Genomic DNA, 25,211 nt, shown 5'->3' with positions numbered 1-25,211 from the left:
CTTGATAGTTCCTTTTTATCAATTTATAACATACATAAAGTGCGAGACCCTAATTTTCATTAGGCAAATTGTAGATAGAAACCTAAAACTCGAATCCTCAATTTTATACCCTTCACAATTTTTGAAAACGCATTTTTCAGATTGTATATGTCACACTGTCTTCTTATTCTTCCTGGTCAAATAGCTGCCAGTTTTCATTAATGGCGAAAAATTGGATACAAAATCGAAAAAAGTAAAGACGTTGATGGAGTTGAAGTCAAGGGACGAAGTACTACTTTTTCAATTCTGAAAGGTAGCTAGCAAGGATATAGAGCAATATTATAGAGCGTGCAAGCCAAGGGTGACTACTTTTTAATCATAAAAAAGTACGATTGTAATACTAGAGATGTGAAAACGCAGATTTTTAATGTTAATGAATAATTGCACAGAGTGCTAGGAGAATATTTTTAACCAGAGCCTGTGCTGGGAATAATATTAGAAACGCGAGCGCAAAAATGCAGACTTTTAACACTGATGAAAGAATCGCAGAGTGTGCAAAGGTACAAGTACATTTTTTAATCCTGAGGGTATACTAGTAATATCAGAAATGTGGAGGTAAAAATACAGAAGCAATTTGTCCGCGCGAGACGTCATCTACGAGAACACGTGCCGAAGCATTAGTTGGAGAATGCTTATGCGGACCGAGTATGCTTTGATACAACCTAGCTAGGTCGTCTGACCATTTCTGGCCATTTCCACTTGCATTAATCATTGTACCGGTTAATCGCGGTGTGGTGTTGAACAAACATTTGTCTGCTGAAGCATACAAATAGAATTCATATTTGAAGTTCAGGACGATGAAACTTGCAGGCTGCGGTGAGCGGCGCGTTCCACTAATGATTGACCCTTACTACTGCATTACACGAAGCTATTTACGATAATCGCACGATTTCTGCGTTCTTCTCTAAGCAATCACACCACTCTCAGGATACTGGAAAATATAATTCCTGTCGTTCACAAAACATTAAACTTGCTTCAAGTTCTAGTGGCATTAATAATTGACCTACTTTATTATACAGAACTCATAATTTATCATTTCTGCGTTGTTTCTCCAACTAGAAGGATCATACTGAGATCGAACCACGCTTAAAACAATGCAAGTCCCGCGAACATTAGTAATTGACCCTCACTACTGAATTACACAAAATCGCTCGTACCTTCAGCATTTTCGTAATCTTCTCGAACTTCCATGAATGCGCAAGAATCAAACCACTTTCGGAACGTTTCGAAAACGCAATCCCTCTGAATAAAAATATTTTAGTCTTCCTGGAAGACCTATCAGCACTCTCGCAACACTATTCATGGTTCCGAGCGGCCCCTGTTCAGCAGCTAAGAAGCAAATTACTTAATTACGATGAAAAATCGATGTCACGCGGATGAAACCGTTGACACAGAAGAAAATAGAGGCGGCCCCGTTCACGTTGGCGACAAAAAGCAGCTGTCCCGCGGCTGACGCGCCACAAAGTCAGACCGTCAATCATCACGGGACACCGACGCTTTATTGAGATAAAAAGAGCCGCCCATTGGCTCCGTTACAAGTAGACCTGCGGCGGTAATGATGCTCGCAGGAAGCAGAGGGGAATCGGTGTTCCCATCGATCGATCCCAGAGCCTCCTTCCCTTTCCGATTCCGCTTTGTTCCCGAAGCGTCGCCCCGGATAAAGGAACGAGTAGTTCGAGTCCGTGCAAAATCGGACCCCGGCCCGCACCGACGCGACCGACGGAATCACAGTGATTGATACCGCGCGACGATGATTTGCTTTTTCGCGCCTCTGAATGGACGCCAATGCAGTCGGCAGCTTTAATGAAAGGGGCCGACGACAGCCTGGGGAACATGGTAATCCGAAAAATATCCCCGTGGAATATCGACACCTGTTGTCCCTTAAAATAACCAGCGGTGCCACACTTCCACGAATATAATGATGCTGTCCAACAAATTTCCAGTTTTTGCTCCGATAATCACCGAGTGATTCTATAGACTTTCGTGTACTAAATAGTTATCTGAAAATCATCTTTCACACTCAATTTTTGAAAAATTTAATTGTGAACAAAAAAATCAGATTTTCGAATTTGTGAATTTTTTCTGTTTCGATCATAAAAACTAGGCACATGTTTTTTACGTGGAATGACTGTTTAGACTGTCCCAAATACGACGATATATTCTTTAATAATAATATAAACATTTAAGTATTTTTTAAATAGAGCGAGACTCTTTTGTTCGAGAACATGCTTAAATATCTATAATGTCATAAGAAAGTGCACCATTCTGTTTGGGAGAGTCACTACAGAGTCGTCCTAAATAAGAATCATTCGTACATCTCTTAAAGCAGGAAAAATTCTAAAAGTTGATAAGCCTCACAAATGTAAATTTCTCAAAAATTGATGGTGATAGAGAAAAACGTGTCTATCGTATTAAAGTGTGTAATATTCTGACCAATGGAATGGAATGGAACAAAATTCTTTCGTTTTTGAATGTCCATTGCCGTTCGTTGGTAGAGACATAAATAAATAGTGTTTCGGTCAGTGCGATCAATGTTTTGGACCAGCAGCGTCGGAGTCCTCGAATTTCGGCGGAATTTTGTGAAAGTGTTACGGTACACAGAAATATCCAGAAGAAAGACCAGTCATGTTGGATCACGTGAAACACGGTATTCTGCGCATTCAGACGTTCCTGTTGCCTATACTTAATTACGAGACCGGAAACTGAGTTAATCACTCGCGATTCACACCTCCAAGTGAGTGGAATTTTTGTTGCTGTTCTTTGGAACCCATCTCTATGATTAGACGGCAGACTTTATTTATCAATTGCGCATACCATTTTCTAAAATTCCATGCACTCTGAACATTAAATAAAATAAGAAGAGCAGTGCAATTTATTGAACGCTGTTTCGAAATCTGTATCTAATTTTCTGACATGGAAAAATACGTCAATAAATGTTCGTGTTTCTATGTATTTCTAGAAGCACGGACTGCGAATAAACTGCAAATATATATTTTCGTTCAATAATTCAGGAATGCCGGGATCAAAGAAACATTTATATGCTTTATGAAAGCTTCCACTGGACTCTGACTAGAATAAAAAGAGTAATAAAATTTCCCATTGTGTAATCGAATCTTCAATAATAGATTTTCTCTTTGTTTCCAGCTGCTTCAAATTATTGAATTGGAATGAATATTCTTTATGGCGCTTCTTTCATTTCTTGATGGAATACAAATGCTTTTGTAACATGTGACGTGTTCCTTTGTACCGTCAACGAAGCGTCCATTGTCCGCTAATTGGAATATTTTTCGATCGCAACGTACTGGCGTAACGGGGAAAATACCATTTTTCGAGGCTTAATTCCCGTATAAATTGACTATGAAAACGTATCCGTTGCGCGGCCGTTCGTGCTTTTGTAGTAAGTAGAAACGGTGCGTAATGAACAGCCGCGTCGACCAGGTCGTATTCAATAGCACGCGCGGCAGGCCGGAATTCAAATTGAATTTTTCAACTACGTGGGGCGAGCTGCGACAAAAATTTTCTACCACATTTTCGACTTATTTTTTCATGTAAATTCACTCTGTTTCGGGCTGTACGATTCTCACTCCGTGCGTTCTGACGACATCCCTATGCATGAGACTTTTCCCGTTTTACACGAATCATTGGCGCGACACGAGGGCAACGATCGCCTAAAAATTCACCTCTCATTAACGTAGCCAATTATGTTGCATCCATATTCTTTAATATTAACACGTAATACTCTCAGTCTCTTTTCTGCTGAAGTTGTCAAATGCTCGAGAAAGAAGTCAATTTTAGTCAATTTTATTACATGATTCTATACTAAATATATTCTTTTAAACCTTTATATGCACTCAGACTTTTTACAACTAAGTTCTAAAAGACTTATCTCAGCTTTCATGTGCAGGGTACTTACACTGATTGATTTCCGAGTCTCATCAAGGAACAGTCTTTTGAAATACATTTCGAGTCCAATATTTAAAATGATAGGAAGCTCGAGATAAAATCGAGGAAAAATTCGGAGAGCAATGGGTTAATATAATTTTTCCTCCTGAAACGACTGGTTGTCAGCCAATGAAACATTTACGATTTCGTGAGTGTATAACAGCGGCGGCCACGCGTCGTTAAATTTCACTGTGCGAAGTAAGTTCGAGCAGTGGTCGGTCGTCCGGTTACACGGAGTTTTCGTCGTTTTCATTATTTATCAGCGGAATTTACGAGACTGGGAGCCACCACGGTCCATTCGCCGGGATCGTTCGCCGGATTTACTAGGGACACTAGATCTCCATTTAAACTTTATGATAAACACGCTCGATATTTCAGTTTCCCGCGTGCGGTCCCGGGGAAAATTAAATGTCGCCGGTGACATTCGACTTTCCGAAGACCCTGTCCCCGGCCTTATTTAGAAGCGTAATACCCGCTCGTTACCGGTATTTGTTCGTCCGAACTGGCTCGCGGGCGTGCACCACGGTCCTCGTTGGATTACCAGATCCCCCGTAAATCTTCATTAAAACTTCAGGATCAGACTCACCTGTGGGCGTGCATGGTGTTCTTGCTGCTTCCACGAGGTCCTCGCGACTTCCGGGCGGCGCCTCCAGCATCGTTCCGCTTCCGGAGAATTTTTTTACGCACAGCAGGCTCAACGCTGCAACCCAAGAAACCTGGCATTATTATCCGATGCATAGATTGTCTGTAAAATGTATCAGCTCCCCTGAGTAACAACCCCTGTTGTAGGAGCTGATGGATATCCGTTAATGAAGAGGGCGTAATCAACGCGAAAGGAGCAGCCATTAATATATTCCAATAAGTACAGTTCGCGTAAGATCCTGGGGGTCAGCGAGTAGAAACTTCCAGCAGAATTTAATCACTTTCTGCAGGATTTTTACAAGATTATTGCGGCTAGAGTAATCAAATTCTATGTAATCTCACTTCAAATTCACCTAAAAGGCCAAGAATCTCCGAATTTGCAACTCCGTCAATTATACTGCCTTATGTCTGACTTATTGTACTAGTTTTCCCTTGCAGTCATTTGTGTTGCAGTTCGAAAGCAAGTTGCTGTGTATTTGATTCGCGAGAATGCTTCTCTGAGTTATTCTTGACCGGAGTAAAGACCCACAAAAGAGAATTCGCGATCGAGTTACCTTCGAAGTTGGTCAGAAACCTGTCGGCCTGGAGGCTGAAGTGTTTTTCGGAAGCCAGGAAACTAAAACAATTGGTTTACAGATTTATAGAAACCACTGGCCTCCCGAGAATTCGACAACTATCTATGGAATCAAATTTCAAACTCCAGTGAGCTGGAAGAGACTGTCTGGCACGCCACGGTCTCATTTCACTTATAATTCAGTTTCCCCTCCCCTACTTGCGCGTATCTCACTTGTTTGACGAGATAGGAATCCTTGTTCCGTTCGCCTGACTAAATGGAAACTCTAGCCTACTATTCTAACTATGTACGAACCCCTTTCACCCGTCTGACCATAAACAGACTTACTTCACTTGCCTGATGAGTGATATCGAGCCTCTCTGATTGTCTGATGTTTCGGAAACTGGCATAATTTACTAAATCTGCGTGTCCGATGTTTGGTGCACTCGTTCTACATCCTCGACAGTGTCAAAATGAGTCAAAAGTATTTTTCATTGCATCCGGTAATTTCTGTTTGAATTTTATATTTTTATTTTTCATTGGAGGGATGTAAAAGTGCACGTAGGATATAGTAGATTTTTTGCCTGGCTAGTCCGAGACCTGATTCATTGAATTTTTCCACTTGCCAACACAGCAGGAATTCTTTTTCTATTATTCTCATTGGGACCAATTTTATGAACTTTGGAATTGAGCTAGGGTAAATATTACCTTCCCAACTAGTTTGCTTGTTCACTTGTTTATCAAACAGTGATTTCTCAACCTCGTTTTAATATTTTTTTTTGCAATCTACATCAGGAACGTGAACTCGTAGTGAACGTATCAGTGCAGCGGATATATTACTTGACTGACTAATGCGAAATCTGAATCACTTATTTTTCCACACCCAAGCTCAGAACTCATTCTGGAATTAACCCTCTCTCTCTCTCTCTCTCTTTCTGCATTTTCCTTAGCGATATCTATTTTGCAACATCTCCAACGGAATACTAGGAAACAAGAACCCACGGAACGACTGCGAACGTCAACATTGATAAGTTCATCGCGTTACGGAAAGCCCTCGGTAGAATATTCCCTCTCTTAGGTATCAGAAATGGAAAGTCTCCTTTCCCGCAGAATTAACATCGAGACCGCAGCGAGTGGCACAGTCGGCGGACCGGCTGGCAACACCTGTATCTTCCTTTCCCGTGCAATTTAGCAGTGACCTAGACACCATCCACGCTAAAAGGGGCGCGCACGTTGTTGCGAGACCCAGAGACAGAGCTGGTCGTGCGGCGTCCGCGTGAGAACCGCGTGCACGGGTGGGTATGCGTTTTAATTAAATTTTCACAACGACAGTGGCGGTGCGCGCGCTCGCCCGTAATGCTGCGTGCACACGTGAGCGTCTTTCAACGACGAACACTATGGAAAAGTATACAAGCGCACCTGTTCTTACGCAAGCGGACTAATACTGTTTTACCTTTGTGCCCGTGCAGAAAGAGGGTATTAACAACACTGTTGCGTCGTTTCCCCGCGGTAACGCTTACGGGGCACCGTGCATGATTAATTTCCCAGGCTCAGCCGACACATCCGGCGCCTAAAACACGTTTAAGGGAACATTTTCTTCCGCTGCGGACCCGGCGTCGCGCTGTGCACTAAATTGCGATTTTAATAAATAAAAAATTTAATTAGTTCGCCCCGGCTCGCAACGTCTTTTATTGGACGCACAAGAGACAGCGTGGTTCCACTCTCTTGCACATAAATGAATCTGTTTGAAATACGAACGTACGATTCGTGCATACATTATAATTTTTCATTCTTTCAGAATTACACAGTGTAGAAAATGTGGATTTTATTTTTTAATATGGATTTTATTTTTAATGTTGTTCCGCGGAGTCATTGAAAAAATATGTGTAGCCTAAGACTTTCGAACAGAATTGAAAATAAATAATTTCTCTGTAGATATTACAGAAAATTGAACTGTTAATACTATCACGTAGCTGTGTCTAACGAGCCTTCGTGTACGAATACAGAGGATGGAAAGGGATGACAGCGTAGTTTACAGAAAATTGATAGCCGCGGTTCCGCACGGATTTATAAGAAGCCAGCACGGATCATTTCCACTTTTTCCCCGGGTCGGTTTGCTCCTGTAATTCCCAATTCCCAGAGGAAGTAGGATCGTAGCACCGCGTTCGGTCCGTTAGTCGGACGTATGAGATCATTAAACGTGACACTAACGAAAAGTTCCATTATCCGTGAACAGGTCCGCCGGTTTGTTAATGAGCCAGTCACATTGTTCGAGCTGCTTCCCTTTGTCCCGTCCGCTCCATTCCAGCGCAGCAAAGGGATGAAACTGCTTCTCGGGTATGCCCGAGCACGAGCGACGATCATTTAATTTGTTGAAACGTGATCGAGGCGTTCCTTCGTGGAACGGAACCCGTCTCTATTACTCTATTCTGCGAGCCGAAGCCGATGCTAACCGAGAGAACGAGAGAGAAAGAGACAGAGAGAAGAGAAAGAGAGTGAGAGAGAGAGAGAGAGGAGAGTGGAGAGAGGGAGGTTCCTTTTATCCCTTCAATCATCGGCAATAGCCTCAAAACACAAATAGAAAATTTCCGGGTACCGATCATCGAGTTGCCCGCGCAGGAACCCGCTATTGACGTTTCGCTTCACGGGCGAGCACGATTTTCTATTACGCTGTTCTTTCATCAATGAAGAAAAGAGTACGTTCCCCTCTCCTCGGTCATCGATAGTGGATCGGAAATAGGCTAGCGGGAACGCTTAATTGAATGCTTGTATCGACGTTTCTATTTCGAATTGCGGAAGAACGTTGTCCCATCGAGGACCGATCCCCCGCAGGATTCCGTTCGTTCCTCGTCCTCTTATTTTCCGCTTCTCCGCTTTCCGCGAAGAATTCCACACGCTGGCGACCACGAAACTTTTCTGGATCGCGGTCCACGCTTCTTGCGGTTCAATTTTCGTCCTTTGACGCCACCCGAAAGCCAGGAAGCATCGAATCCCGACCGACGCCGAACGATCGCTTTGTCTCGCTCTATTTTCCAATGGGTTCGGCCTCTCTTGGTTCTTTCCCTCGATTCCGGTATATACTCTCTCTCTCTCTCTTCCATCTTCCCACTCTTTTCTCGATCCTTTTGTGACGGCTAGATCGAGCGGACCGTTCGCTCTCCAACGCGGCACGTCGCCGCGTTCTAATCTCCGTCGAACGCCTCGCTCCGTCGCCTCTCTGTCGGGCGAGTTTGCGGATACTTTCAAAGCAAATTCGTGAGCCGCAATTGCAGATAAAATTGTGGCTTTCAGGCCCCGCCTCGAAGAATCCGCCACCCGTATTTCGGCAGTCGCATTGTTGCGTGAACTCGTGTCCTCCTTTTTGCAACCGGAGGTCGCCGAAATTCTGTTACCTGAAGGAAGATTTTCCTTCTAGTCCTGCACACGTGCTCCGCCGGGAATTAAAGACCCAAGTGAAACAAAGGCTTTTAAAACGGTAAAACATTCAATTATGCCAAAAATATCCTTGTTCGATCAATGCTGGTTTGTTCTACTTGCTGAATCAGGTGAATCCTAGGCTGGGCCTCAGAGCAAACTATTTTATTTGAGAAAGTACGAAATGAAACAAAAGCTTCATGAGTGGTAAGACATTCGATTGTGTCGATGGTAACATTGTCTGATTATTACCGGTTCATTCTAGCTCTCTAACCAGGTCGATTCGTGTCTAGCTCTCAGACCAGGCTCGGCAAGGATTCACTTGCTCAATCATGGAGGGATTCCACTGCATTAGTCTGGCTAGGATGGATCTTATTTCACTTGTTAATTAACCAGATTTTCTAATTGTCTGGTCCGAGAACAGTCGGCCCTCGTTCCATTTCACCGACGACACTACGCTTCAGTTACCCTAATTGAGTCGAGGATAATCCCTTATTCCATCTGTATGAGACAGGGACAGGACTTTCGCGAGGATTGTCTGATCATACACAGACCTCGTTCCCCTGGAGCGTCTTTGTTACAACCGACATGGAATTGTCTAATGTAATTGTCCCTACTTTACATACGTTTGCAATTTAATCTTTATTCTTGCTGGTCACTCTTTTTTCTTGGTTAACCGTATAGTGACCTATCCTATTTTCTTTTATGATATGAAATGAAATTTTTTTAAATTGACTGGAACTACTCGATGGAAACAACAACAGTTGTGTACGATATTAATTGGTAGACGACTCTGAGTTCTGTAACTAGAATAAGTCGGTCACTGATTCGGCAATCAGTTCGGGGCGACAGTTAGCCATAGAAAGAGGCCAACGTTGACAATATATGTAATAGGCATTTTCCAGTGTTGATATGGGTAGAATAGGTTCACCAATTGGTGGTCAAGGAGAATAGATAAATCACTGTATAGACAAAGTAGAACAAGCTACCAACGAATTAAAGTAGAACCCATTAAGCACCGAGCAGAATAATAAAACAGTTTAATGAGAGTTTAAACAAGTAGAATAGATCACTCATTACTCAGACAAGTGGAATAGATCAAGCGCTAGGAGTTTACATGTGAAATAGATCAAGCATAGGTCAAACAAACGGCATAAGTGGACCATTCTGGGAGCACAGGAGCACAGTTCCGGAACATCGTGTTACAGAGGAGTACGAAGACCAGGAAACGTATCGCCTCCCATTATTTTAGAAATGTATTACCCGAGCAGTCGCCTTGCGATCGGAATCGGAGCCGGGACATTTCGGTTAGCCAGGAATGTTGCGGAGCAGTTCGAGGCAGAAATTATTCACGTTCTGCTCAACAAACGGTCTCAAATGCCGGCGGAACCTTTCGTTCCAAACGTAGCATTGCACCATGCAACCGACATAACGCATTCTTCGATCACGACGGCGTTTTCGAGGTTTCGTGCGTCTAGAATGTCAAGTTGACTGACGTGAGCGTTGCTTCACGCCGCAAAATATAAACATCGTTGCCTCGCGTAGTTCATCGGCTTTTGTCTTATGCAGGAGTTAACTCTTCCAGGAACTAGACAGAAAGGAATAGGATTCAGAGAAAGAGAAAGAGAGTTATCCGTACGAACGCTGGCAACGGAACCCTTTACGATCGCCTCGGTTTCCATTCTTTATTCGTCATCCACTGGCTCCCCGTCTGAGATACGTGAGACGAAACTCAATACCCGGGGACTGGTCGATCCTGGAAATTCAAGGCTCGCCCGGGCTTCCCGGAAATTTTATTTATCCGAATGCCGTGGCCGTTTATCTTCAAGCCGGAGATCATCCGCAACCGGTAATCCATGACCAGGTGGCGTCTCAAAATCCAATTTCTTAGCGGGAAACCGTACAAGAGAGGCTAATGTACCGCGTCGAAGATGTGTCTTTGTGGATTCGGTGCACGACGTTTTATTCCAGGAACAAGGAGGAACTATGAAGGTAACGGGTGTCGCACGAATACACTACGATATCTCAGTGTCACTCGAACTCACCCCGCTTCACGTCTCGCCACGTGTTCGTGATTTCGTCGAGTGTTCCTTGCCAGGTTGGTGTTCACCCATATAGTCCTCTCACATCGTTCCGACGTACTTCGTTCTTCGGACCTGAAACAACAAATAGACTCAGAAATAGAAACATTCCCACCAGAATTGCATGGAAGAAGAATAATTTAACAATCACCGAAGAACTCAAACAAGCACTAGAAAATCTGAATAACCCAATATCGGAGATAACCGCATCCTCGTTAGCGTCTTACGCATGGATAGCGATTTGTATCTACAGGGTGTTCGACTACAGGTGGAAAATTGAAGGGGTGGTTTTCCAAGACAATATAGGACGAAAATGAAGAATAATCGATCGGTTTCATTTTTTAGCTATTATCAATTAAAAATCCGCCTAAAATGCGGCAACCCGATCCATAGAGGTGTACGTTGCTTACATCATAAAGGCGCGCCACAGTCACGTATCAAAGGGGGTCCTCGCTCGCACTCAGTGGTTAGACTCTGACGTCACACACTCTAGTCAATAATTCGGCTAGAATCGAAAATGCGTGTGGAATAACCAAATCGGACGGTTTACACGCCGAATTCTTGCCAGGTGACTTCTTGCGAGGCACGTGGAGTTTTTGTTACTTGATACGTGACTGTCGCAAACGTACACCTCTATCGGCTGGGCTGCCGCATTTTAGACGGATTTCTAATCGTTAATAACTAAAAAATGAAGCCGAAATCACAATTTTGTCATTCTTCATTTTCATCTTATATTGCCATCGGGAACCACCTCTTAAATTTTCTCGCACCTGTATTCGATCACCCTGTATAAATCGTCCAGCTTCCATTCTTTCTTCGATCAACAAAAGTCTGACATTGGACCTTCTTTAACAATCCCAGGATTAACTTGAACGCGCGTCCCAAATCCGAAGCATAAAATCGGGAGCAAAATCTTATTCGCTGAAGGACAGCAAAGTCCTTGTCGATGTTCGTTGAAAAATCGAATCTGTCGCACGTTCCCGGCGGATAATTGATGGGACAACTGCACGGCGTCGTTACTTCGTACAAAGACGGGGGCTGCAGGTGCTCCCGCCGGCAGATAATGGCCCCGCCATCCGAACCTCCGCTAATTCAGGATACCGTCCTCCGGAACTCCTGCAAGGAGCGGAGCCCAGACAGCGAGATCCAGTTGTCGGTCGAACGACCGCCGGTCGGACCGGTAATTGGTGTCTGAAAGCTGTTTTCAGGCGGAAACCAATCGTCCTACTCGGGGTGGGAAAGTTTCATGGCTACTCTGGACGGAGTTTCTCTACGGCTGTCCAAGCCACTGGCTCCAGTTACAATCGGCCAGATGGCTCGGTGACTGGGAACACGGAAGAAAAATCGGGGGCGGTGGCACGTGAAAACTGTCGAACAGCGACCGCCCCGGTGTCTCCGGGCCCGCGTGCAACCGCAACACCCTCTCGACCACCGGGATAACGAAAATCTATGGCCTGGTGCATCCACTGGAACCGTCTTCCGAACCCCCCGTGTCACCCGATGCACCGACATCGTGAGTAATTAATAATTAAACTGCGGATGCTCGCACAAATTCGCTGGTCTGTTGACAAACTAGCAGAAACTGGAGTGCTACTTTTATTCACGTCGTAAAGGGATTCAGGAAAGGGATCATGCCTGTATCAATTTCTTCACTGTATGACAAATTTTTTGTGCACTGAAAAATTACAATTTTTTTTATAAAAGGCATCCTCTTGGAATCTTCGTCTTCTTTAATACTTCGGTAGATAACACTCTAGGCTTTCGGTAGATATTTGAATATTTGAATACTAAAGAACTTTGAAATAAATTTTGCAATGGCAATTTCATTCATAAAGTAACAAGTTCTTTAGAGTAGCAGATTTTATAACTATATCTTCTCTGGCTCATTTAAGAAGAAATTAGTGATCTTCCTTCTGCATACAGCAGAGTCAATAGAATTAACCAAAACATTTGTGCTACCGTGAGAGATTTTGTCATAATCTTCGTGATGCAGAAAGTTTCTCTAGAGTCTCAAGAACGTTGGAATAATTCATTAATTTATATTTCTGTTCAACAATGATTTAATTCTAATCTTAATGCGTTGTTCTTTAAGGTTCGATGGTTTTTATTGAATCTAGAGGGAAAAGAAATTGCAGTCGAGGGCTCTAAATGTAAGTCACAGCTACGGAATCAGCTGGCAGCACAGCCGAACGAGGTGAAAAAGTGGAGATTAAGAAGAGGGCCGAGCATTCCTTATCTTGTAACAGTGCCAAGAGCGACGAGGGATGGGCAAGGGAGAACATTAAGAGATAAAAGATTCTTCGTCACGGAATTTACGACCAATTTCGTTCCAGGAGCACCATTCGTGGACGCTTACAGCGGGTTTCGAGGTTTTCCATTCACTTCGACACGGCATCTATTACATCGGTGTCGGCGCTTTCACGCGTGGTCCAATAAACCATATAGGAATCCATGAAGATTAATCATGCGTTAAAAAATGTTCGATATTCGTAAAGCAGCGGGATAGCTGCCGCGTGAACGAATTACCGAATGGATCGAGAACGTGGTGGTTTATTTGATGGAAATCTAAACGATGCAACTTTATATTTTCATTAATTTATCGGTGGCCGGCAACGACCCATAAAATATAGAGTTTATGGAATAAAACACGTTCGTCGTAAATCGTCGCGATTCAATCAGTTCGACCGGCACGATTCGTTAAATTCTGAACGCGGAAAATGAATCGATCGGATAAGGAGTATGTCACAATGTGTGGAACGAACGTTGCAAAACAAGATGACATTGCGATTCTAGGTTGCAGCCGGCATTCTAGCGGGCCTAACCAACCCGCTCCCGTTGTTTGCTGTTGCGTAGTCTGCGGTGCATACGTCTGGCCACATGTGCCCGCACATGCACACGTGCACGGAGTTTGCAGTCCCGCGTTATGCAGGTCGAAACTGCATTATGCATTTATCGTGCGCGCGGCGCGCACCGGATTAGCGATATGTTCCCCGAAAAGCAGTGGAACAAAATTGACTCTTAATCAACTTTTATTCATTCGAATGTGTACTCCAGTCTTTAAAATATTAGCAAAGCGGAGTTACTGTTTTCAGTGGATGAAACATAAAAATATCTATAATAAATGATCTTGGTTGATTAACATTTGCTCAAGTACATGTTGTTTACGAGTGCGTTTAACATGATCGATCAATGCCTTAAACGAACTTCAGATTTGCCTGTATGCGGAGGAAAATGCTGAAACATGCTTTCCGTGTCAGTCAGGTGCTCTAAATGCATAGGAAGTCGAGTTAGATTTACGTTCCACGCGCGAAAATCTTATTGTTTGCCCCGACGTGTTCGGCCAACGGTGCATGTGTATTCGAGTTGGAAGTCTTGCACATTCGTTGCTTGTACTGCTGACGATGTCAACAGCCCCTCTAGTTTACTCGCGAATCATGGAAACATGATTTTCCGCACAGAAAAACGTCGAAAGCGTCGAACTTCGGTAAAACAAGTGAAACAGCTCTTGCATTTACGAGACAAACTGAAACTGTATTTACTCTGCCCAAGCATACGCAATTGTAATCTGTCCAAGCGAGTAGTTGAAGACAAGTGGAATGTGTTAACCATGATCAGACCGGTGGAACGTTTCACCGATGAGAAACGCACGATAACAAAATCGCCAACGAGGCAAGTAGAATTAGTCGATCATGATCACGTAAGTGGAACGCGGCGATCATGGTCGCTCAAGTGAAATGAATCGACCAGTCAGGCCAGAAGTATATGCCATAGTTGAACAAATCGAGAAAGCAGATGTTGGTTTTCAGTACTATTTCAACTGTTGGAACAGACAGAACGAGTAGATGAATTGTCAGAATAGTAAAATGACTCGACCATTGATCAAACAAGCAGAACAAGCATGTATAAGCAAAATTCTGTGGCCCGAAAATGTATTTATATGCAAAGGTAACAGCGGTCCAAAGGATGTCCACAATTCGTAGAACTCTCTATCAATTGCGGCTAAAGATCCATAATGCTAATAAAAGCAGGATCCAAAATATTATCATATAGATTGATGACCAGCGGACACGGTATCCTTATTCCTGCATTATGCAGGCATCAAGATCCCGGCTAGTGAGCAGTCCACCGGTGCAACACGCACACAGAGGGACCTTCATTCATGAGCCGGCTCCCAGGAGCCGTATAGTTGGTGACTAGTAATTAGCGAGGCGAGTGACACTATCTCCGTTATGACTCCCAGGGTGCGACATACACGCAATACACCGGGCTTACGGTTCTCACGGAGGATACTCGTTCGTATCTATCCCGGTTGGCGCGTGCAATTGGTATTATCACATCGCGCGACGATTATTCCGTTTCAACGAATAATCAACGCGGGAGATAAGTGAAGCGATTTACGATCGATCGGACCGGAGCGGAACAGGGTTCCTCCATTAACGACGCAACACCGAGGGAACATTTCCTTCGTGTCTTATTCCCGTTGTTTATCCTACACGCGAATCCTACCACAAAGAACTGCGCGCCCGAACAGGATCCGTGGATTCTCGGTTGCACGCGAAACGTCTTTCCGATGCACTCGCACCGAGTACACCTTCGGCTTCGTAGCTTCTTTCGCTTATTTTTACCTTTACCGTGTCCACGCACGCCTGCTCGCCTAGATATTTATTCGAACGCTCTGTTTCCCTGTATTCCTTTCGGATGCCTCCCCGCGCCTCTGTTTTTCATTCCCCGCGTGTCTTTTCTCGCTTCTGTGGCCGCCGCGCCGCAGCGTCGCGTTTATCCGGATGCTTTTGAGGTACGTACACACATGGAAGACGCTCCACGGGAAAAAGGACCAGTTCATAACCGGGGATACAGACGGGAATATAAAGCAGACCATACCGCCGGAACGATCCCATAACCTCCTTTCCCCGCGTTACACATTTTTCAACGTTCAACCCAGTCGCCCCCGTCCCCCTTCCCGCTGTTTCCTCTCTCCTCTCCCCTTTTCCGGCGTTCGTTCCCACCGCCTTCCAACCGACACAGGCGTCCTTTGAGTCCCCGAGGAGGGTCGACAAGCTGAGAACTACCGTGGCCACGAGGAACTTCGAGAAACGGCCGGCGGCGGTCCAGATGCAAATAAAATTTCGCCGACGCCGAGGCAACGCACGGACGTTTTATTAAACTTCGAGGACGCACGCCACGGGGAAAAAAATTAACTCGGAGGATACGTTCGGGAGCGAACTGCCCCGCAGCTAATTAAAGTAGTTGCTCGGAGTGTTAATTATTTCGCGCGCCGATGTGTCCAGACTGAATCTTCGAAGAAGCTCGGAAATTTCTCTGAGAGATCGGGAGATCTTCTTCTACTTTCGCATGAAGTCTCGAAGAATACTTTACATTACTTTGAGTAAACCTTCGCACTCGAATGACCACTCTGCGGCGGCACTAAGAATGATTTTGCCATGAACCGAAACAATTTTTATATTACCCACTTGTTTCTATTTATATAAACTTGTGAAGCTTTTTTTATCTTGTGCATGAAATATTTCAGGTCGAAAGAAGTTTCAAATATCGATGAAATTCTACATTTATCGAAACAGTTTCGAGTGCAAAGGGTTAAAATTTCTCATTTTTTGAGACTGCATTTCTTATTATTGTAAAGATTTGTTATCATAAATTGTATAAATTATATAAAATTAATATTATTGTTACTAGACTTAAGGGAACGGTTCCGTAACAGTCTCGAAGCTTTTAACCTTTCATCGGCCGATAATTCTACAAAGACAGCGTTTACTGTTATCGTAGTCGTTGCGTCCCGCAGGGTAATTTATCACGGACACCGGAGCTTCTGGTTTTCCGAGGTTGGTGACAGCGTTTTCTGGCAATTAACGCATACTTCCTGTTTCCCGAGGCTCGGCGACACACCCATAGGTCTGAATAAAACGCTCCGATCCTGGGAGAGCCGATTCTTCAATAAATAAATGAACAGCACGAGTCGTAATCAATTACGCGACCCGTTAATACCACGATACCATGCATTAATCGGGAGAGTGAATGTTTGAATAACAGCGATTCGATCTAATTAATGCCAATCATCTGGCCTGATAAAAATAAACTGGTTTTCCCTTCAGCGTGAATGTTTCAGTGCTGTTAATGGCACGCGCGCGAGAGCAGGGAGTTGATTAAATTTTTGTAGACTCGGAGATTACCGGCGATGAGCGAAGGAAATTACATTTTTAGAAAACCGTGTCGGGCGAAGATTATTGGAAATCTAAAAGATTCTCAAAGGGACGGGCGAAGTATCGAGCGAAGGAGAGCAGGAAATGATATCATGGCCGCTACACGAGCGTGGCCTGAGTGGATTCAAAATTTATGAACACCCTGTATTATGTAACAGGTCTTTTGTGTCGGAGACATCATGCTCGGTTCCTCCCCTTAGCGACGCCCTCGCGGCGAAGGGATGCAGTAAACCTCGTATATCTCCGCCCGTAAGACGTTGCTCGTAATTTAGAGAACAGATTGCCTCGTTCCAGCACAATATTGACAATTAAAACACTGAATGATAAATCACGGCCGCGGTATCAACGATCCCCGGCTCGATCTCGCGGATATTGCAGGATTTATCGCAGGTAATTGCGTGGAAATAATTCAGGGAAATGGAAGACAAATATTTTACACGATTTTTATAACTCTTTCTAATCTGGCAAGTATTAAAATGTGTACGATATAGATTTATTTATTTATTTATTTGTTTCGGAGTACGAGTTCGAGTCTCGTCGCAAACTTGGTAAAACACTCGGGCGTCGTCTGATTCCACTTGTCCGCTCGATCACGAACGGTCGTGTTGCTTATTCGGCGGGACAAGGCAGCTTATTCTACTGGGACGACGGAGATCTATATCACTTATTTGGAAGAGGACAGTGTCCCATTTAACTTGTCTGGTTACCGAAGTGGGATATGCATATTCCACTCGGCTGGACAGACACGAAGTCCTCGTCCATTTGTCTGATTGCTGCTTGAGCTATTCTACTCATAAGAGGAGTATTCAGTGCTTGTCTAGTCGTCTATTAAGTTTGAAACTTGTACACATTTTAATCTGGATAACATGTGTCTGAGTAGAAGTGATATTTTGGGCTGACAAATGATATTCCTATATCACTTTGTCTAAAAAGAATTCTCCCTTACGTGGTTTGGCAGACAAGTAGAATAAATCAACCACTGATCAAACAGAGATTAACAGGATCAACCACTGATCCTAAAAGCATTATGAATCGACCAAGAAATTGCATTTACTTTCTTCGAACCTATCTAACCTGTCGTATGTCGAACCAAACCAGACCTGAAATATTGCAATCATTATTTTCTTGATTGGTACATACTACTTTCTCCAATAATGACACTGTTCATATTACTAAAGCTGCATATGAAGAAGGTAACGGGATCGCACGATGTGACAAATAGTGAAATGAAAGAGAGGGAGCATGTGACGTTTAAGCAGAAGATTTCCGTTCGTGGTCGCCGAATAATTTAATCTCCAAAGGAACAATGGACGCCGCAGAGGAAGCGTTCGTCCGAAGGAGAGCACACCTCGTCGCTTCCTGCTTGAGTATATTAGATACTAGGGCGTACATAACTCGAAACGCCCGGTGCAATTAAAGTGCATTACGACGCGTCGCCGGTGGCTTCGTTCACGAACAATAACCGAAATGGATGTGCATTAACGCCTGGTTTTATCGCGTTCGTTTCGGCCAAAGTGGCTTAGCTTCGATAACGAAGTAAATTCTCCATCGTGAAATATGTTCCGGGGAACCGTTCAACGGTCACGTTAAAAACGCGGGCAACTTCGCCGTGGATCCATTACCGGGGCGTTCCAGTTTCGCGAGCGTGTTACTTGCTATAACATTCGTCGGAGGATATACGGGTTAGACAAAAAAAGAAGGAGAGAGAGTGGGAGCGAGAGGGAGAATCAGAATAGCAGACGAGATAGGGGAGAGAATTATTTCCCGAATAAACACCTTGAGACCGCAATTCCGCGAGATACGATCTCTCGACAATGGCACCAGACTATCCTCCCCGGATAAATCAAAACCCTCTGCGGGCAGAAAGCCTCGACTCTTCTGTTCACGGCGATACACATTTCGATGCACTCTTCTTATGCGACAGCGATACACATTTCGCGTTTCTTTATTTCGTCCGTCCCCGTCCCATCGCTCCCTTAATTAACCGGAAAGTTTGAGTCGCGCGAGGCTAATACGAAACAGAAATATTACCGGTGGCCCGTCTTTGAACTTCTCGAGTTGTTTGTCATTCCGCCGCCGCGCCGCGGGAAAACTTTCCTTCTCCGCCTATCGTCGTCGCCGGAATGAAACAATGACGACGTCGTCGTCACGTAGCAGCTTAACACGACGTCCACGTCTCGTCTCTTCCAGCCTCTGTTTCCCCCCTTACCTTTCTCCTCCTCCTCCTACTTCTACTTCTTTTTCTCCTACTCTCTATCCCAGTTTTCCCTTTCCTTTCCACGGCTGGTTGTACGTCCTCCAACCCTCCCGCGAGTGGTTTCATTTTCCCTGAAGTGACGTGCTCCCACGCTGACTGAAGGGCTTCACCGAGGGGCGAACGCGCCTCGATGTAATGGGGTTGATGCATCTTGAGGGGTGGATAACCGACGGAAACAGGGATCGTCTGGAATTTTTTAAGAGATCGCTATCTCGACCGGCACTCGATGCGATACGGATCTGTTCCTGCGTGGTTCGCCCGTACTCCATAAATGTAAACGACATTTAATAGCGCCAGAGCAAGCGATGGAGTGAAAAAGAATATGCCCCGACGTTTGCTTGTGGAGCTTTTAGTGTGCTTTCAGTCCCCGAAGCTCGATGAAAGCTCTGCAAACTGTTTTAATCCGCAGGAAAAGAAATCACGGGAAAATTCTTCAAAATCTTTAATTACTCGCTTTTATGAATCAACGTCCATTTCTTACGAATAAAATTAGAAATCTTGCATACACGAGCCATAAAAACCCAGTCGAATATCTTAGTTGTTAATCAGATTAATAAAACGGTTTAGATACAGCTAAACAAGTAGAGCAAATCAGTCATTGGTCAGCGGAATGGTGAAGAGTCCGTGGTTGAATACAGACAAGTAGTATAGGTCAACCATGGACCAGGCAAGTGGAAAGGGGCGTCCACTAGCTAACCAGTGTACAGTAATACAGATCAACAGTAGACCAGAACAATTCTGCTATTGATCAAACAAGTAGTGTATGTCAATCGCTAATCAAACCAGTGAAATGAGCGAATCACCAGTCAGCTCACTGGTTCAGAGTGATGAACAAGCCATGCACCAGAGACCAGACAAGTATGGAATGCTAGTGCTACTGCAATGAGTCAGCCATGTGTCAGACAGGGGAAATTAATTTATCGTTCATCAAATATTCGATAGAATAGAATTAAAAATTCGATTCAACCGGTGAATTACCAAGCTTTTTCTACTGGTTAATGAATTTAGGGGACCAGGATAAATCCACCAGGACTTACGGTCCGGAATTTGTCGGATGAGGGCGGCACGAGTGCTAAAAAACGCGGCGGACGTCAGAACACGGTGTTCGCGCCGAGATTTATGAACAACGAGCGTACTACATGCATCAGTGGTCACATTGCGGCGATTATTATCGCTACCACATACGATAAACTCTCCGCCCTGTCCGGGAACATTAGCGCGAAGGGTTGAGTTTCGTATAGCAGCTGAAATCGCCGGTATTACGAGTTTACACCGCGAGACCTCTGGTTGCTAAAGCCCGTGGCACGCTTAAATGCGCAGATAATTGGCTCAGACAAGAAAGTTTCGCGCGTATAACCACCGGGGTCCAGGGTTCCGTAAAATTTCAAGCCGTTTCCCACACCCCCTCTGAGCGGAGGAAAACGGTTCGGGAAAACGCGCGTGCACCAGTCGAAAAAATGGGTCACTCCATCTCTCTGAGAACGAAACATCGATTCGCCAATGAATTCTAATTAGACGTGATGGAGCCTTCATTTAAAGGGACACCCAGGTATTCCCTCATTCCACGCCACTGCTAGTCGACGTGCTTCCGTTTAGAGGTTCACGCTTATTGTTCGTGCGCCTATAAAAAGGTGTATTCAGTTCCTAGAGACGCAGCCTCTCGTGAATGGCTACCGGTCATAATGCAGCGAGGAATGCTGATGCACCTATTCTTCGAACTTTCAATCTGTCTATTCAAACGATGCTTCTTTTAATGTCCAACCCCTCGTCGTTTAATAACAAATTCCATGTTGCTTCAAAGATCCCTGGGAATTTACGCTTAGACTGTAAACTCGATATCTCGACAATATCTACGTATTTGATCGCCGTTTGGGATTCGTGGCGAGCTTATAACGAAGCAGCCTCCGGAATATTAAAATCCTGTGTTAGCTTCGATAATACGAACCCATACAATGCCTTGACAATACCTGGTTCTCTATATTTAGGCAAATATTGAAACTGCTAGTTTCAACTATAGCGCTACGTTTTTGGAAACACACAAAGACCAATCGAATAATTTAATTGCTTCAATAAAGCTGTATGGACGTCCAAAGCACTCCACTTATAGCTTATTATGTAGTAATAAACGTTGACGAGATTAAACACTGAATATATTCCTGCAAGTAGTATAAGTCAACGATTTAGGAGGAAAGTCAAGATTTTAGAAATCCATTGTTCCGAGACGAATGGCCTGTCCAAATAGTTCTAGTTAAAATGTATTGGATAATAATGAAATTTCATAGAAACGTAACCACAATTCCCACAAGTAGCACAAGTCACCGATAATGTCTCCTGCAAAGGAGCGTTCCGTGAAACCGCGAGATGGAGGCTGAGATTGAAGTGAAAAAATCGATTCGCGAGAACGAAGTCAAGCCGGGATAGAGAACCGATTCGTGTTGAGCCTGAGAACCCATCGCAGTAATTTCTTTTCACCGCCTCGCAGCCGGCTTCTCGCACCCCATGTTTTCTCTCAGCTTGACCTACAGTCCGCCGAGCTTAAGCTGCTTAGAACTCGGTAACCCATCTATGCGGCGCGACATTTCTCGATGCACACACGGCTCCCGTTGCCATACACCGGCACGACAATGTGTAGTACGAATTTGAGAAGCACTAGACGCCATTGGCGTCGGCGTAACCCTGATATATCGGCGGATTAAGCAACCAACGGCGTCCTTCCGAGCGGATTTTCCGTCGATACAACTCACCCTCCTTGCCTAGTAAGTAGAATTTTGTCCATGCTGATTTGCATGCTGGAAACCACACGAAATCTTTAGAACAGTTTAGTATAAGTATGTAGCTGGGCGAGACTGTTGTAAATTCTTATAATGTTTCGGACAGCTACACAAATTAATGTTTATTTTGCTGTCACGATGGCAGCCGGGAGTTCGCAATTCAGTTTGCGTTCATTTCCAAGAATCGAGCTCCTCATAATTACAGAATGCGGACAAAGCTACAAAGCAGCATTCATCTACAAATTAGGTTAGAATACAAAGAGATATGCTCGCGAAATAAACGGGTTAGTATCCCGAAAACGCAGAACAGCAGTTTCAATTATCCCCGAGACGTCGATTGTTATTAAAGCTCGACCCAGAACTCCGAAACGTTCTCTCTATAGAGATCCTTGGCGCGGCTGAGGAGTCGTTTAAGCATTAGTTAACGTCGACATCTTGAAGGGAGAAATTTCGTGGCGGTCCGCCACGGAAGGCTGGATTAAGGATATTCTTAAGAAGACCGGTCTTTTGTATCTGTTTTGAAAGCGGTCGGGGACAGCGTTCGTCGGTGCTTGTACATGCGCTGATAAACGTGCCTGCGTTACGATGAAGGGGGATGCACAATAATGGAGTACGAGTGGTATCCCATTGTGGCGAACACAATGAACCTCTCGTTTGAGCATTCCTAAGGAGAATGTCTCTGGCAGTTCGACGCGATTCAGGAATAAATGCTGCCTCGCACCCTCGTCAAACAACTTTAACGGTCCGCAGATATATTGCCGACGTCATTTACAGTAATCTAACCAACTCGGCCACATTTCATTGCCATGACACCGTTTGCCGTTCAGAATTTCATTACGCACACCGCAATATCAAACGAGAGTTTCGAGTGGCTAACAATTTTTAAAGACACACCAAGTTCTAGTTTAAAGATTCAGAGTACAAATTTAAATTGATACACCCTGTATAACCTATTTATTGTTCTCCATTTTACGATGTCAAGATGCAGCATAAGACCGATGGGCTATAACGCAAATGATTCAATCGTTCGCCAGGCAAGTAGAATTAATCACCGAAAAATCACAGTAGTCCAACAAGTAGAATAAGTTCTTCTTTGTCGAGACAGTATTTAATTCGATCATTGGGAATGAATTGTTTACTTGTCAGACGAGCAGAGTAGGTCAACAACTGCTCTGACAAGTAGTAGAGGCTACTTATTGCTCTGCCAAGTAGTACAGGTACTTCATCGGTCGGACAACGTTCTTACACCCTCCCCGACCAACTGGAACGAATTCGTTACAAGTCAGGCTAGAAGAGCATCGTACCTTGTCGTTTGATTGACAGGAGTCGATCGTAGATCGCAGCCGTTCCGAATCGACTATGGATCTCGCACAGTCGACCGTGCTCGTTCGAGCCGACAGCGATTGTATCGTTCGGGAAAGTTTCCCTATCACAGGCCCTATCTCAGAGCAGCATTACAGGAGTTTCCGTCGCGCCGGCGGGAGCCAGCTCGCAGATTGCGCGATCTCTCGCAGACGGAAGTCGTTTAATTTATCGCCGCGCGGAGACACACGAGTGGCAACAATGCCTCGGACGTCGTAACACCGTCGACGGCCCGGTGATCTCGGATGCGAGGCGACGTAACCTCTCGACGCTATCGCGAATACTCTGTTCCTGTGAGTCGGACGCCAATGGTGAAACGCGTTGCGATGGGACGCGGAAGATGGTGACGAAGGACGTTTGTGAATTTACGTCGCCGAGATATAAACTGTGTCCACGGTCCATTGTCTCGGAACGTATCCCCTGGTAACGCTGTAAATGGTGTAACCCCCGCGATTTGTGATATTTCGTCGGTCCCTTTGGGGGATGGATAGTGAATGGGTTGCTGGGATCGCGTTCGCTAACCGATGGAAACTCGGAGGACTTTGTTTCCTGGCAAAACTGCTCGACGCCTGAACACGGAATTTTTAGAGGAGAGTAAAGAAATGTCCCGCTCACAAGGAACGATCCCAAAGTGACATTTAGAGTATGTAGTTGCTGGAAAATATTAATTTTTTTTTTCACGACCACCGTTCATATTAAACGGGTACAAACAGCCCTAAAAGTTCGGTGTCGTATATCTCGGGAATTATTAGAGCTATAGGGCTGATTCACATGGCAATGAATATTCACGATGGCCGCTAAAAAATATGTGCCGAATTTTTTATGCAAGAACTACGTCCTCCCAGTTTTATTACGATCTGGAGATTTCACATCGGGATCGTCCCTCGTCAATGAATTCGACGATTTTTATTCGGGGAGTTAATTAGTTCATCGTCTCGGACATTCATTAGCACATTTAACAGGTGTATACACCGATTAATCGACGGTACTTCAGCGGTTCGAAGAACGAGCTGAAGAGGGTCTCTCGAGATCCTGATGTTTATCGAACACCTCGTAGATATCGGGCCATTTTTCCGCGTGTTATTAATTTTCCGATATCTGCGGTCACGCGGACCCTATCGAATCGCCAGTGTCCCATCAAGATCCACTCGGCCGCCCACGCGAATTTGTTTGCGGCAAGATGAAACTGTGTCCGCTCCGTCACCTTCCCTATTTGCCGCGCCCATTGGACCTCGAAACTGTCAGGGACGAGAGTTAAATCGGAATCGCGGACGTTCTGTTCCATATACGGAATCAGGCTACGTATTATCAGCCGCGGAGTCTATCTGGTTCGTCGGTGCTATATTTAACCCGCGATCGAACTGTTGTTCGTCAATACAAAAAGACAAAGGCGAGAAGCGTGTACTACATGGACGAGAAAATGCGACTGCTCCGCACCTCCAATACGTTCCTGTGGTCTCAATTTCCATTGTGCTCAACACAATTACATGTTACTTAATCATCGTCAGAAACTTACAATTCACAGCTTTGAAAAGCTGAATACATTTTTCTTGATACGTTAAATCAGCTAAACCCCGGTAACGAAATTTAATAATACTTTTTGAAACGATTCAAAATCATTTTCCTGATTGAAATGATTAGGAATTTTTATGCTCCTTTTTGGTGTACCTCAGTTACAGAACAATCCAAAATGGAGACAGTTTTAATATCTTGAAAGTAATAGTACAAAATGGGAATAATAATTCAAGACGTAGGCAAGTAATTGGAAAATTGCAATTTTCCGGCGCAGTGATAGAAACATAAGACGAGAATTTACTTCGCCCGCGTTGGAGTTGTCATTAAATTACACCCAGCGGACATGCATTCACCATAAACCGCGTTTCAGAGTTTGCAATAACTATAATACGTCTTTATTACCCGCGCATAGCTTCG

The 25,211-nt window shown here is 44.4% G+C and overlaps 1 protein-coding gene across 1 annotated transcript in view; it reads right to left on the bottom strand.

The window, feature by feature from the left end:
- Nucleotides 1-25,211, bottom strand: part of LOC143354146 (uncharacterized) — a 165,162-nt gene that overhangs the window by 28,276 nt on the left and 111,675 nt on the right. The window contains exons 3-4 of the mRNA XM_076787970.1: nucleotides 10,636-10,746; nucleotides 4,568-4,681 (exon numbers count right to left, since the gene is read on the bottom strand). Coding sequence (XP_076644085.1) covers nucleotides 4,568-4,637 — 70 coding nt within the window. The 5' untranslated portion in view covers nucleotides 4,638-4,681; nucleotides 10,636-10,746. The remainder of the gene's footprint in view (nucleotides 1-4,567; nucleotides 4,682-10,635; nucleotides 10,747-25,211) is intronic.

The sequence above is a fragment of the Halictus rubicundus genome, chromosome 1 (genome assembly GCF_050948215.1).
Source record: "Halictus rubicundus isolate RS-2024b chromosome 1, iyHalRubi1_principal, whole genome shotgun sequence".
Lineage (NCBI taxonomy): Eukaryota > Metazoa > Arthropoda > Insecta > Hymenoptera > Halictidae > Halictus > Halictus rubicundus.
This window is presented reverse-complemented; position numbering and strand designations above follow the sequence as displayed.